The 15082-nt window shown below is 37.6% G+C and overlaps 1 protein-coding gene across 3 annotated transcripts in view; it reads left to right on the top strand.

Annotated features, from left to right (window-relative positions):
* BTBD8 (BTB domain containing 8) overlaps window positions 1–15082 on the top strand; it is a 78818-nt gene that overhangs the window by 51583 nt on the left and 12153 nt on the right. For 2 of the 3 annotated variants that reach the window (XM_050962087.1, XM_050962089.1), the window contains exons 10-16: window positions 2608–2790; window positions 3599–3736; window positions 5191–5320; window positions 11659–11720; window positions 13095–13728; window positions 14073–14160; window positions 14710–14849. In XM_050962087.1, the coding sequence (XP_050818044.1) occupies window positions 2608–2790; window positions 3599–3736; window positions 5191–5320; window positions 11659–11720; window positions 13095–13728; window positions 14073–14160; window positions 14710–14849 (1375 nt within the window). The remainder of the gene's footprint in view (window positions 1–2607; window positions 2791–3598; window positions 3737–5190; window positions 5321–11658; window positions 11721–13094; window positions 13729–14072; window positions 14161–14709; window positions 14850–15082) is intronic. The other variant, XM_050962088.1, reaches the window with a different exon arrangement.

Genomic DNA, 15082 nt, shown 5'->3' with positions numbered 1-15082 from the left:
TCCTCTCCAGCCCCAAGAGCAGCCAGGAAGGTGGTTTAAAGCCATCTTGCCCCTATCCTGTTCCTGCTGGGCTGAAAGTTCTGGGCTGTGCCTCTTAGTTGAGGTCTAGTAAGGCTTCACAAATCATGGAGTTGAAAAATAAATCAACATGCTTCTTCCATTCTTTCTGCCTCCCTAAATCCTATGTGGCATCTATTCCCAACATTTCCTGAGACTGAAAATTCTCTAGTGGTCTATGGGGTTTTGCATATTTTAAAAATTGCAAAAATGCTAAGGCTGCTTGGCAAAACAGTCTAGTATTTATAGATATTTTACTTGAGTTATTATATTTTACAAAAAACTTTTTATGCTGTGCATAGTACTTTTCAACAGTTATACCCAATCTGTAAATCTGAGCTTATTGGTTCTTTCATCTGTCAATCTTGGACATTTTAAATTTAAAAGCCAATTAAATATAATAATGGAATGCTTTCTTCTGATATACACAATTTCCAAATGTACAGGTGTACGCTTGAGTAGAATCGCTATTGGCTTTGTGAACTTTCATTGAAACAACATTAAAGGCAGCAGAGAAGTAACAAATTTTCCAAAATACTGAGCTGTTTCTCTTGCTCCTGTATAGCAAATCCTGAGAGGAATGTGAGAAGTAGACTTGCAGTGGAGAGACTTTGATGAAAAGCCACAAAGATTGGTACAAGAAACTAAAAACTTCTAAGTATGAGTGCCATTTAAAACCACTTTAAGGGTGCTTATCCTGGTAGCCTAACAAACAAGTGTTTGGAAGCAACTATTTTTTAGAAAAGAAAAAGAAATTTCCTTCTAAAACAAAACTATAGTTGTTCACAGTTGTCTCTTACCCTAGAGATAGATTACGTCTGGAAGAATAAGATTCAGATAGGCCCAGACCTGTAAGGTGCTGATTTAACTGGATGCTGTGGAGGTATTTCATATTTCACTAGAAGTGCTTAATGGGCATTGTAGGCACTCAGCACCTTGCAAGAAAGAGGTAGATGCTCCTCGTCTTGTGAATAAGGACCTGATCCTCCACTATTAAAGAGGCTTGTAATTGAGCAAGTGGAAGTAAGATCGAACCCTAAGTGCATGCTAATCCTTTATTTACATTTATATGCACATATGAGACATAGGCTTTGCCCATAACAAATGTAAAAATAGTTGAGCAAGGACTTGCAGGAAGTATACTCCTAGTTGGAATATACACAGAGAAAATACATGCTGTGTTTTTCTTTCTCTGAGCTGAAAGTACTCAAGCTTTCTTGGTAAGTGTGAATTTGAACTTTGTAACACTTTTCTGTCATGTATTTAGTTGAACTGAGTGTTTTTCTTTTCTATAGCAATCTAACTAAGATTAACCAAATTTCAGCTTTTTAAACCATCAGTATGTTTTCTCTTTCCTACATTGTTTTTTCACTAATTTGTCTTTGCTTTCTCATAATGAACTCTCATTCCATAACAATTAGGAAACTGACAAGAACTAGAAATTTTGATTTACTTTACAGGTTTACTACTACTTTGTTTCCCTTAGGAAGAATACACACGACCCTGCTTGTAGAAAACAGTTTACTTTTGGCAGCATTTTTAAACCAAGATAACATGGGTGTGGGGGGAGGGTAATAAAGCTTATTGAGCATATTGTATAATTTATCAACTGACCTGGGAGGTCACATGTAATAGATCTTTTAATCCATTTTACTTTGGTGGATAATGATAAATTGTTAATTACTTTTAAGATGTGAGTTGGCAGGTGGTGATATGGTCAAAGTCACAGTAAAACTAAATTAAAAGGGAGAGAATATTAGGAAACATGGGGAGGGATTCAGTGGTTTGAGCATTGGCTTGCTAAACCCCAGGTTGTGAGTTCAATCCTTGCGAGGGAGCCACTTAAGAATCTGGGGCAAAAATCAGTACTTGGTCCTGCTAGTGAAGGCAGGGGGCTGGACTCGATGACCTTTCAAGGTCCCTTCCAATTCTAGGAGATAGGATATCTCCATTTATTTATGTTTAAAACAAACAAATGCCACACGGATCAACTCACTCTTTCCTATGGAAAACTTGGGGATGGGGAGGCTAAGTGAAGATAAAATTCTGTGAAGTCCAACCGTTGCTTCATTGGACAGGGTGCAGGAGGCTCTGGCAATGTCTCCCAGCCATGTAGAACTCTCCCTGATCCTTATGTCAACATGGCTTTCACATTCTCGTGTGACTTAATATTATCCTTTCCATTTAACTTTCCTATGAGATTCCCCTTACTAGTTTAGTGTTTGGCATTTGTTTGTGAATCTGTCTTCTCTCTAGGCAGCAAAATACAATGATGAAAAGAGGGAAAATATAATAAAATCCCATTATGAAAACATTCTCCCCTAGCATCAGCAGAGAATAGAAATAATTGAGCCCACCAGACTTATTAACTTAAAAAAAGGTAGTGAAGTACACTAATAATAAAATCCAAATACAATTAAGGTAAGTGAAATTAATAGTAAGTGTAGGTGTTCAGTAACTGAATAGGAGCTATTTGAGAAACAGCATTTTCTTGGATGTCTACTCTATTAGATAACTATTCTAATATATATTAATTGCTTTTATTTTAAGAACCACAAGAATGCAGCTTCTCTTTTGATGGAAAGTGACCGGCTGCTCAGTAGTCTTCCCCAAGTGAAATGGTCTGAAACGGCTATGGCCTTGGCATCTAGGCTTCAAGAAGAATGCATAACATTTATTGTAACAAAGTTCCCTCATATAATAGAGAGTGAAAGTTTTCATATTTTCTTGCAGGTAAAATGCTCACGAGTTACGTTTTACTTTTTTCAAAACAAATGCGTTGTATTATTTCACTTCCTTGTATGGGAGTGGGTTCTTCCCAACAACTTAGGCTGTTAACTTACTCAGAATGATTTCAGTGTCACTTTACAAATAATTTTACGTAATAATTTAATATTAGGGCAGGGATCAGTTATTAGGGCATAATTCCTTTGATAAAATTAAGACTTTGATCATATGTAAAGTTACATACTTCAAGTTGAGCAAGTGTGGGTAGTTCCACGAAGTCAAGGGTACTACTCTTCTGTGTGTAAAGTTAAGCACGTGCATAAACACATCATAAAGCATGTACAGGACCAAAGTCCAAGGTAGCAGCACGGGCATGCCATAATATCCATTGACTTTTTGAGTTGCAAATGTGCATCACTACTAAGGGCTAAGGTATTAATTGAAAGAGTTCCTTGCAGTATTTCCTGGTAAGAGCTTGTCTAATTTTACCCAGCACTGCATTTCCCTAATAAGACAAAGATTTGGCATCTGATGCATCAAAAATTAAAAATGGATACATCAAAACTGCCCTTTTCTTCAGACTGGTATTCAGCTATAAATTCAACACCAGCTGCTTCTTCCTAAGATTTTGTTTGGCTAGATGATGAGATCTCAAAAATATTTGCAGCACCATTTTTTGTGTGGAGAGAGAGGTGCAATGAACAAATGGAAAACGCTGAACACCAAAGTTACAATGATCACTTTCTGTTGGGTAGTATTTTTTGTATGAAATACACGTTTATTTTAAATGACTCCCTTTTCGTTGTTTCCTTAGGCACAAGCAATGAGCAGCAAACCTGATCTTCTAGAACAAGTTTTAAAAGCAATTGAGAAAAACATTAGCATTGGAAACAGTTGCTTTCTTCTTATAGCTGTGGATACTTTGTTGAGCTCCACAAGTGTGAAGGAAATGGTAGGTTTTGCAGTAGATAATAGAAAAAGAATAGCTCACAACACTTATTCAGTTATTTTTAAACTGTAGCTTTTTGTTTGTTTGGCGTAAGAGTTCAAATCAAGTTATGCAATTTGGACTCTGTGACCCCAATACTGCAGTTGGATCCATGCAGGCGGTCCATCACACCTGTGCAAAGTCCCGTTGAAAACATAGGACCTACTGGCATTTGTGTATAGCAGGTGTGGCCAACCTGAGCCAGAATTTACCAATGTACATTGCCAAAGAGCCACAGTAATATGTCAGCAGCCTCCCATCAGCTCCCCCACCCTGCTCCTAGTGCCTCCCACCCAACCACAGCCCTGCTGATCAGCACCTTACCCTCCCTCCTAGCTGTTTCGTGGTGTGCAGGAGGCTCTGGGGGGAGGAGCGAGGGCCCAGCAGGCTCAGGGGAGAGGGCGGGAAGAGATGGAGTTGGGGAAGGCCTGTGACAGAGCCAGGGGTTAAGCAGTGAGCACCCCCCGGCACATTGAAAAGTTGGCACCTATAGCTCCAGGAGTTGGTACCTATACAAGGAGCCGCATATTAACTTCTGAAGAGCTGCATGTGGCTCTGGAGGTTGGCCACCCCTTGTATAGAGCAACATTTAAAAAAAAAAAAAAGTACTTAGCACTGCCTGTGGCAACACTATGTGTTCCAGACTAGCAGCAATGACTAATAACATTGTGTGTGGGAAGGCACTACTAATGTTCACTACCATTGTAAATATGTGACCGAGAAAGAATATTTAAAAATTAAATAACCTTAAATTTACTCTAGGGGATGGAGTTTATTTTTAATTAATCTACTTAAAAAAACACTTGAATCCGAGGGTTGTTTGCTTTTTTTTTTTTAAGCAAACTCTTCAGAGCAAGAACTGCGATCTTCCTATGTTTTTGGAAAGTGCCTATCATGTTGTGGGTGCTACCATAATCTAAATAATACATTTTAAATGAAAATCGACTATAATGTCATGAGTGATGTGTGAATGTTAGGACATACTGATTACAATTTATAATGTTACCTGCAGAAATTTATAAATCTTTTCTTAAACTACTGCAATCAAGTGCTATTATAGACTTACTCAGTAAGAGTGTGAAAATTTAATCAGATACATTTTTGTCGCCAAGAGAATTTGACCTTGTAGTGGCAGAGCTGATAGTAAAAAGCTCTGAAAGGATTAATTTAAAAAAGGAATGTGGTGGCTTGTGATGCTTTAGCTTCTGTGGGAGTGGCTTAGTTTCAAACTATAAAATTATGGCGGGGGGGGACAATAAGCCCTCATAAACAGCATCTGCATCTACTAGGTTATTGTAAAATATAAATGATGACATCATTGATCTATCTTAGGGAGTAAGTAGATTCTGACAAGAATAATGACTGGTTGCTATGACAATATGCCTCTCGCCAGCTGCTGATTTGTTACTTGAACACAGGGTTTTACGTGCAAGATCCAGGCTCTGCGTGATAAGCTGTGGATCTTCCTGGTTCAGTCTTTTTATGCTGTTCGTCACACAGAAAGCTGGAAGCTGATGAGACCAGATCATCAAGAGAAAATACAAGCAGGTATGTAAGCAATCAAGAACAGCTATCATTGTATAATAATAGTGTCCTTAATACAAAAAATGTTGGTAGTGTTGGGGGCTGGTAACAAACTATAGCATGCTTAAAACTGTGATGCTCTTGCTTTTAAAGAAGTATTTTATAAATTAAAGCAAAGATAATATGCTTAGCCAGCTTCATGCCTGGAAATTATTTAACAGTGTTCTGTGAATATTTTCCTGGCTTTTATTTTTATAGATATGAAAAATGGAAACATAATATGTAGATTACGTCTATTTTTGTTTGCAACTATTTGAAATTATTAAAAATATTGCAATAGGATTAAAGAAACCATTATCTATCTCCATATTTAAGCAGATAAGCATTATAGGAAATTTAAATCTGCACAAAGCAGATTACTAATTCTATGAATTCAGTTTTTTTTAATCAGTTCATATTAATGTATAAAGATTGTATATCTCTTGCATAATATCCATCTCATGTGGACTGTGAATAAATGTAGAGGCTTGACTTCAGAATTGATTGGTATTGTGATACTGTATGTGTTGCTGCAGAGAGCCCCCCAGGAAGCTGCATAGTGATATCTTAAAATGTTAAGAGGCAGTACTTCAGCTTTAAACAAAAGGAGTTTGTGCTCTGAATGTTTCCTTATTTTCAAATATGTGGAATGAAATTTTGAGGGTGTGGAAGTGAAAATGGCTTCAGGGCCTTGGTTGAATATTTGCTTTGTGATAGTGCAGTTTTATAAAGGAAAAAATGTGAGACTCGTTTAAATGTTCTTTAAAATTAGCTCATCTTTGATTCATAGAAAAAGGTAAAATATCTTAAATATTTTATTAATGAAGATATTAAAATTGAGACTCTAATGAAAAATTGTACATGATTATAGATTTAAATTTTTATCCCTTAACATGTTAGTTGAAAGATGGAGTATATCAGTCCTTTACAAGCCTGATTTAAGGGTGTTACTAAATTATGTTTGATTGCTACTTTCTGAAAAAGGCTCGTGATTTCATTCTTTGTTATAAAGCACTTCAGTAACTTGGGGGGTTGCTTTCAGAAATAGAAGCATAATTTGGAGTACGTTTGGCATCTGATGTTCTTCTGTACTAGAACTGTAGAGTAAAGTAGTGCCTAGACCTGGGTTCATAAAGTGGGTGTCATTCAACTCTCCATCTTAACAGTAGGAAAGTTATTTTGTTTGGGTTTTTCAGAGTTATATAGCATTAATTCAGCTCTGAGAGACTTCATTTTAACTGTAAACTATTAAGTTATGGAAAACTTTCAGTGTAGGTTTTTGTTCTATAAACAAAATTATGGTATTTTCCTAGAAGCTCTTAATTTTTACATGAGATTTGTTTAGGATCACAGAGGTCAAACAACTTTCATCTTGAGAAAATTTCAGGTACTACTGAATTCTGAAAAGACCTAACCTTTGTAGATTAATATCCTAGGATAGGAAATACACAAAATTAAGACAAGAAAACAGTCTTTTTCTCATTCACAGCATTTCTGTGTTCTCCTGGGCACAAGTTTATAGGAAAATTTTATTAATATATTGGTGTATATTAATGTGCAGAGTCATCACTGAAAAAATATTATAACCCTGTGGTGCCATTTTCAGCATCTTGCCTTTTCTTGCAGGATTTCTATACAGCTAAATAAAGATGCTTTGTAGAAAATTCTTTTGTCATATTGTGTGCTTTGTCCATATAAATAAACAGTAGAATATAGCATGTGAAGAGTGAATGTTTATTTAACCCATTTTTCTCAGAATAAATTTGCATCAAGCCAAAAGATGCATATAAACAAAAATAAATCTTTATCCCTTTTCTCTGTGTACAGTATTTACATATATCCTTTGTATATTGCACAACCGCTACAGATTTGAAGGTTTCAGTGACTGATGCCTCCCAGATGTTATAGAGAAAAAATATTTATTAGTAGCTTTATTAATTCAGTTATATAGCATTACACGCAGTGCTTTACAAACATGGATAAGATGCATTCCTTGCCCAGAAAAGCTTACATAATTTCCTCCAGATAACTTTAAAACTAACATGTATTGCCTCAAGAGGTAGTGTGCATATAATGTACATATGCAAATATGTGGAGACTACAGCTTTTGACAAAGAACATGAGAATGGGTCAGACCAATGGTCCATCTAGCCCAATATACTGTCTTCTGACAGTGACCAATGCCAGATGCTTCAAAGGGAACAGAACAGGGCAATCATCAAGTGATCCATCCCCTGTCATTCAGACCTCTATTGTATCCCCTTTAGTCATCTCTTTTCCAAGCTGAACAGTCTGTCTTTTTTTTAATCTCTCATCTTATAGAAGCTATTTTGTACCCTTAATCCTTTTTGTTGCCCTTCTCTGCACCTTTTCCATTTCTAATATATCTTTTTTGAGATGGAGTGACCAGAACTGCACACAGTATTCTAGATGTGAGCGTATCATAGATTTATATAGTGGCATTGTGATATTTTCTCTTATTATCTATCTCTTTCCTAATATTCTAGTGTTTTTGACTGCCATTGCACACAGAGTGGATGTTTTCAGAGAACTATCCACAATGACTACAATGTCTCTCTCTTGAACGGTAACAACTAATTTAGACCCCATCATTTTGTATGTATAATTGGGATTATATATTCCAATATGCATTATTTTGCATTTATCAACATCGGATTTCATCTGCCATTCTATTGCCCAGTCACCCAGTTTTGTGAGATTCCTTTTTTAATTCTTTGCGGTCTGCTTTGGACTTAATGTTCTTGAGTAATTTAGTATCAACTGCAAACTTTGCCACTTCACTGTTTACATCTTTTTCCAGATCATTTATGAATATGCTGAACAGCACTGGTCTCAGTACAGATCACTGGGGGACATCACTATTTATCCTTCTCCATTGTGAAAACTGACTACTTATTGCTACCCTTTGTTTCCTATCTTTTAACCACTTACTGATCCATGAGACGACCTTTCCTCTTATCCCATGACTGTTTATTTGCTTAAGAGCCTTTGGTGAGGGACCTTGTCAAAGGCTCTTTGAAAGTCCAGGTACACTATATCCACTGGATCACCCTTGTCCATATGTTTTTGACTCCCTCAAAGAATTGTAATAGATTGGTGAGGCATGATATCCCTTTACAAAAGCTCTGCTGGCCCTTTCCCAACATATCATGTTCATCTCTATGTCGTTGTTTTTTACTGTAATTTCAACCAGTTTGCCTGGTATGAAAGTTAGGCATATTGGCCTGTAATTGCCAGGATAGTCTGTGGAGCCTTTTTTGAAAATTAGTATCACATTAGCTGTCCACCAGTCATCTCGTATGGAGGCTTATTTATGTCATAGGTTACACACCACATTTAATAGTTCTGCAGTTATGTATTTGAGTTCCTTCAGAACTCTTGGTTGATTACCATCTAGTCTTAGTGACTTATTACTGATTTAATTTATCAATTTGTTCCAAAACCTCTTCTGTTGACACCTCAATCTGGGATATTTCCTCAGATTTGTCACCTAAAAAGAATGGCTCAGGTGTGGGAATCTCCCTCACATCTTCTCTGGTGAAGACTGATGCAGATCATTTAGATTATTGGCAATGTCTTGTGTGCCCCATTAGCACTTCGATCCTCCAGTAGCCCAACTGATTGTTTGGCTGGCTCACTGCTTCTGATGTACTTTAAAAAAAATGGCTGTTTTAATTTTTGAGTCTTTTGCTAGTTCTTCTTCAAATTCTTTTTTGGCCTGCCTAATCTTACTTTTACACTTGATTTGCCGGAGTTTATGCTCCTTTCTATTTTCCTCAGTAGGATTTGGCTTCTAATTTTTAAAGGATGCCTCTTTTGCCTCTAACTGCCTCTTTTACTCTGTTTAGCCACGGTGGCATTTTTTTGTGTGGTCCTCTTATTTTTTCTTTTTAATTTGGGATACACATTTAATCTGAGCCTCTTATGGTGGGGTTTTTAAAAAGTTTACATGCAGCTTGCCGGCATTTCACTCTTGTGACTGTTCCTTTTAATTTCCATTTAAGTAGCTTCCTCATTTTTGTGTAGTTCTTCTTTGTGAAGTTAAATGGTACTCTGGTGGTCTTTTTTCATATTTCCTCCACCTCTTCCCATCCCCCCAAGACATTAAGGATATTCAATTTAATTATATTATACTCGTTATTACTGAACGGTTCAGCTATGTTCACCTCTTGGACCAGATCCTTTGTTCCACATAGGACTAAATCTAGAATTCTCTCTCCCCTTGTGGGTTCCAGGTTTAGCTGCTCCAAGAAGCAGTCATTGGTGGAGTCTAGAAACTGTGTTTCTCCTGAGGTGACATGTATGCAGTCAGTATGGGGAGTCATAGACTCATAGACTTTAATACCAGAAGAGATCATCATGATCATCTATTCTGATCTCCTGCACATTGCACGCCAAAGAACTACACCCACTCACTTCTGTAATAGACCCATAGTCTCATCCATGCACTGAGACCCCGCAGTTCTTCCTATCTAATTGGCCCTGCACATGGAACTGGAGGCATTTCAAAGAATGCTACCATGAAGGTCTTGGTCTTTAATCTCTTACCTAGAAGCCTAAACTTGACCTGCATGACCTCTCTCCTGCCTTTCTCTATGTCACTGGTACCCTATGGTCACTGCCTCCTCCCGAGCACTGCACGTAAGCCTGTCTAGATGTCTTGAGAGATCCACAACCTCCGCACCTGCCAGACAGTTCACCAGTGGTTCTCTTGGTCATCACAAACCCAGCTATTCATATTTCTAATTGATCAAATCCCCATTACCTGTCTCTTACTAATAACTGGGATTCCCTACCATCCCCTCTCCCACACCAACCCCCTGAGAGGTATTCTCAGTGCAAGAGGATACCATGACATCATTTGGAAAGAGGGTCTGAACTATAGGATTGTTTCCCTCCGCTCCAGTTTGATGTTCTCTTTCCTGGAGACTTTCCTCCTCCTATCCCCAGTCTGACAGCCTCTGTGCTGTTGAGGAGAACCGCTTTAATATGTCTCAGAAAGCCTCATCTATGTACCCGTTAGTCTCCCGTAGCTTTTCCGTTCAACTACTCTGGTCTCAAGAGTCCGTACTCTGTCTCTGAGAGTCATGAGCTCCTTGCACTGAATGCTCATATGCCACCTGCCCACAAGGCAGGTAATCATGCATGCTGCATTTAGCCATAAATTGGATAGCCCCAACTCTGCAGCTGGACTTCTGCCTGCATTGTTGTTACTCTTGAAGCTTTTTTCCCTTTTTTCTTTTGGAGGGCAGGGGGATGGGGTGGTTATTGGCCTAAGTTTAGAGAGCGTTAGGTGTACCTAACTCTCACGCTTCCTCTCTAAACTCTAGGCTTGCCTACACTACCCGCCGGATCGACGGGCAGCGATCAATCCAGCAAGGGTTGATTTATCACATCTAGTATATATGCGATAAAATTGACCACTGAACGCTCTCCTGTCGACTCTGGTCCTCCACCAGAACAAGGAGCACAAATGGAGTCGACGGGAGGGTGTCAGCTGTCGACTTACCACAGTGAAGACACTGCGGTAAATAGATCTAAGTACGTCAACTTCAGCTACACTATTAACGTAGCTGAAGTTGCATATCTTAGATCAACCCTGCATGGTAATGTAGACAAACCCTCCCTTGCAAAACTCCCCATGTCACTTTGAAGCTTGTTTTTTAAACCCTTGTTCTCCCTGCTAATCCTGCTCCTTGGTCAATGCTTAATGGATTGTAACGGGATTCAGAATCAAATTTTTCTTAAGAAGCTCTCAGCCTTGCTTAGCAGGCTTCTAGGCTCAGCACATGCCCCCCAAACAGATCACATTATATACTACAGTATATTGTTTGGTTGTTTTAAGAGAATAGATTTTTTTATTTCAAATAGATGATGTTAGTACAAATGTATAGGTGGTTAGAACTAATTGAAAGTGATTGTTTTTGCACATTCCTATACACCCAGGTTCTCAAAGTACACCCCAAAGATTTAATGAGCTATGTACATCAGAGGTATGGAAATACTATCCTTGTTTTGTAGATGGGGAAACAGAGACATTAAGTAACTTGCCCCAGATCACATAAGAAGTCTGCTGCAGAGTTCATTACAGATATTGGATCTCCTAACTCTGAATCCTGTCCTCTAGATACAAAAACATCCCTAGCCACTTAATGTTTTCCATTTTGCCAAAATAAATCTCCCTTGATTAGTTCTCTGGCTCCAAAAGATAGTCCCATGAATAAGGCTGGCTTTCTCTCTCTCTCTCTCTGTCTCTCATGCTGCCTTCCGACTGATAATAGCAATCCTTTTTCCCTATACAGCTGCTTTTGACAAAGGGGATGATCGAAGACTTGGCAAAAAACCTGTATTCACTAGTTCTCAGGTAAATGCTTAGATTCTTACAATTAAAAAGAATCAGAATCCCATAAGGAGCAGTTAGGTTTTTCATGCTTTATATTTTCAAACTAATATAATGTGGTGTGGTCTGTGTTTACTAACTACTGGTAGTTAATCTTCAGCAATCACATTTTCCTTGTAATTCTAGTTGAGCCAGTATTTTAATCCATAATCTGTGATGTCCGTTATTAGAGCATTTTAGATTTTGATGGGGTTAGCACGAGTCCATGCTTTCAAATAGTTGGGGCCAAACAGAAGACAAGAATTTGTGTTCAGACGTTATTGCACACTTCCCTATTGGTGTATAATAATAAAGCTGTGATCTCAAGTTTGGAAAAAAGGGTAGTCTGCTACTGAGCTAATGGAACTGTTCCGCTAGCTCAAGCCACCACTTAACTCGGTCTGTTATGCTCCTCATTAACCTGCTTGCTGTGAAAGAGCTTTTCAAAGTCATCAACAATCCATGTATTTGAGAATCATGCCCAAAGTGACATTGTTGTTTGACAGAAAAGGTACTGTTATAGGGGTTAATGTCCAAGGATATATATTACTATTCACTTTGTTACTAGTTAGGTTACATTTTTATAGGCTTAAATCTTAACACTAAAAATACCTTTTACCTGGGAATTCTGAACCCTTATTTGGAAGTTATACTGTTTTGTAATGGTTGAAAACTTCCCATGTCATATGTATTTTAAAATAATGGCAGTCTTCATGATCATAGGGAATCGAATATTGAATTCCCAGTTTGAAAGTCTAAATATAACCTATAAAATAAATGAATCTCTCCAACAGGAACTAATTGTATAAAGAAGTAATGATTATACAGTATTGTGTCCAAAGTAAAGGACAATGTTTTGCACAGCATTTCTTGTTCTCTCTGAAGCCATGGCTACACTGGCGCTTTACAGCGCTGCAACTTTCACTCTCAGGGGTGTGAAAAAAACACCCCCGAGCGCTGCAAGATACAGCGCTGTAACGCGCTCCCAGCGCTGCAAGCTACACCCGTAAAGGATGTGGAGTACGTGCAGCGCTGGGAGACCTCTCTCCCAGCGCTGGCGCTGTGACCACATTTGAAACTTCAAAGCACTGCTGGGGCAGCGCTTTGAAGTGCAAGTGAAGCCATACCCTGACTCAGATCTGACTTCAATAGGGGACGTAAAGGGAACTGGATGTAGTACTTAGAATGCTTGAAAGGCAGCAATCTGAGCTCCGTGACTTGGAAAATTAATTTTATTTCTTCCTCCCAAACTCTAATTTTAGTGTTAGATTTATGCTAAGCTTCAGGAGTACCTGTGTTTCAAGAGCTAAAGATTATGCATGTTTTATTGTGTTGCTAAATGTCTTCTGTTCTTTCCAGCTAAACAGACGCATTACTGACTCTGTTGATATAAAGCACACTTCCTGGAAAGTAAAAGGCAAGAGTAATTATTGTGGCAGTTCCTTCACTAATCAGGATAAAATGAAATCTGATGGATTAGGAGCATCTGGACATACATCAAGTACCAACAGAAACACTGCTAATAAGACTTCAAAACATGATGACTTAAAGGGAAAAGATAGTAAGAAAACAGTTTCCAAGATTACAAAAGATTCAAAAACTGGGGAAAAAGTTGCTTCACCAAAGGCTAGAGCTGTCATAAAGTCAAAAATAGAAGGTAATGGAAATGCTAAGGCTGAAAGCTTGATTACCAAACAAGATTCAGAGAAGTCATCTGCAAGTGGGCAAAAAAATTCTGGAAGTGGAAAAGGTGTAAAAAATCAGGAGGGAAAAAGTTCAGGTGCCAGACCTAAAGTACTTACTGGAAGCCCAAGTGTGCAAATGAAAACAAAGCCATTGAAGAAAACCACAGGGAAAGAATCACCCTCTCTAGTAACAGAGACTGACAACTTGCTGAAAGTTCCTAGCTCAAGTACCGATTTACAGATTTCCAATGAACAACTAGGTGAACTCAAAGAGGATAAACCAGTAGATGAAGGAAAAAAACATACCGGTAATTAGAGACCCCTTCTGACTTTCCACAGGCAGGTCATATGCTGGAAAACAGCCTGGAGAGTTCTGTTCCGATGGTTATGACCCTGCACAAGCATATTTTAAAAATAAATATTAATTCCAAAAAGTAATGCTAAAATGCCCATGTATTAATGGCTCTAACTCAAATGTTATGTGCTTTAAAAAAAATATGTGCATATACAAGACAGCACTATAAAAATCTGTTCTTCCAGTTTTGGCATCTATGCTGTTTTCAGTATCTGACCATTATACGTTAGTATTTCTTTTTAGGTATTTGTAAATCATACATTTTATCCTATAACTAATCTTTAATTTTGCTTATAGCAATGAAAACAAAGTCTGTTTTGAAGATGACTAATGGAGCCACCAACAAAAAAGCTAGTGAACTTGAGACTGACGTTACAACAAATAGGTTTGTTGGAAATCAAAATATTACTTCTAATTTTATACTTGGTTTTTAATTGCTTGATTAAATGTAATTGTCATTTAATCAACATGTTTTTAAACCTAAGAATTTTTCAGAATATTTGTCTATTTCACATTGTTAGTAAGAAAGTAGAAATAACTGTGGACAATATTCTTGTGAAGATAGCATTATTTTGCCTCTGGGTTTGGGCTGCTTTGTTTGTTTGTTTGTTTGTTTGTTTTAGCATTGTTACAGTAACTCTGCAGATCTGCACAATTATGTGACTGAATCCTGGAAAGTGCTGAGAACTCTACATAGCCTCTGAAATAGCTTAGATGAAGCTACAAAATCAATGGAAGATGAGAGGAGTTAGTACCTTGGAGAAACAGGTCCCTAAATATATTGTTTATTTTCAGGAAGAGTAAAGTCATTTTACATAGCATATATTGTGCTTTCCATGTTAAAATGTATAGAGTACTACTGATTATTTAAACAAGTTCACTTTTTAGATGTTAAACTTGCAAGTAATGCAAGCAGTATCTTTTTCTCTCATAGTGTGACAAAAAAACCCACTGGGAAAGGATACAATGAACAAAGTCCACAAACAGTTTTGAAGAAAAAGGGAAATGTGAGTGGCAATTCTGCAGCTCAGCAGAAGACAAAGAATGTACCAGCTAATGTTGCTAAAAACCAAGGTAGAATTAAATGGCACTAAACTAAATCATACTTTACTATTTGAATCATTTTGCTATAGTGTAACACAGATAAGGAGTTTGTTATCAGACAATAGAAAAGTTCTCACAATCTTGGTGTATTTCCCATATTTCATTTTTGCTGACAGACCTCAGACGCATTTTTCTGCTTGCTTAATTCTCATAAGGCTGGTGTATATTTATTTTTTAAAATCTGGCCAGCTATTGGGGAGAAA

This window comes from Gopherus flavomarginatus, chromosome 7, assembly GCF_025201925.1.
Source record: "Gopherus flavomarginatus isolate rGopFla2 chromosome 7, rGopFla2.mat.asm, whole genome shotgun sequence".
NCBI lineage: Eukaryota > Metazoa > Chordata > Testudines > Testudinidae > Gopherus > Gopherus flavomarginatus.
Note: the sequence above shows the minus strand (reverse complement) of the source record. Positions and strands in the feature narration are given on the sequence as shown.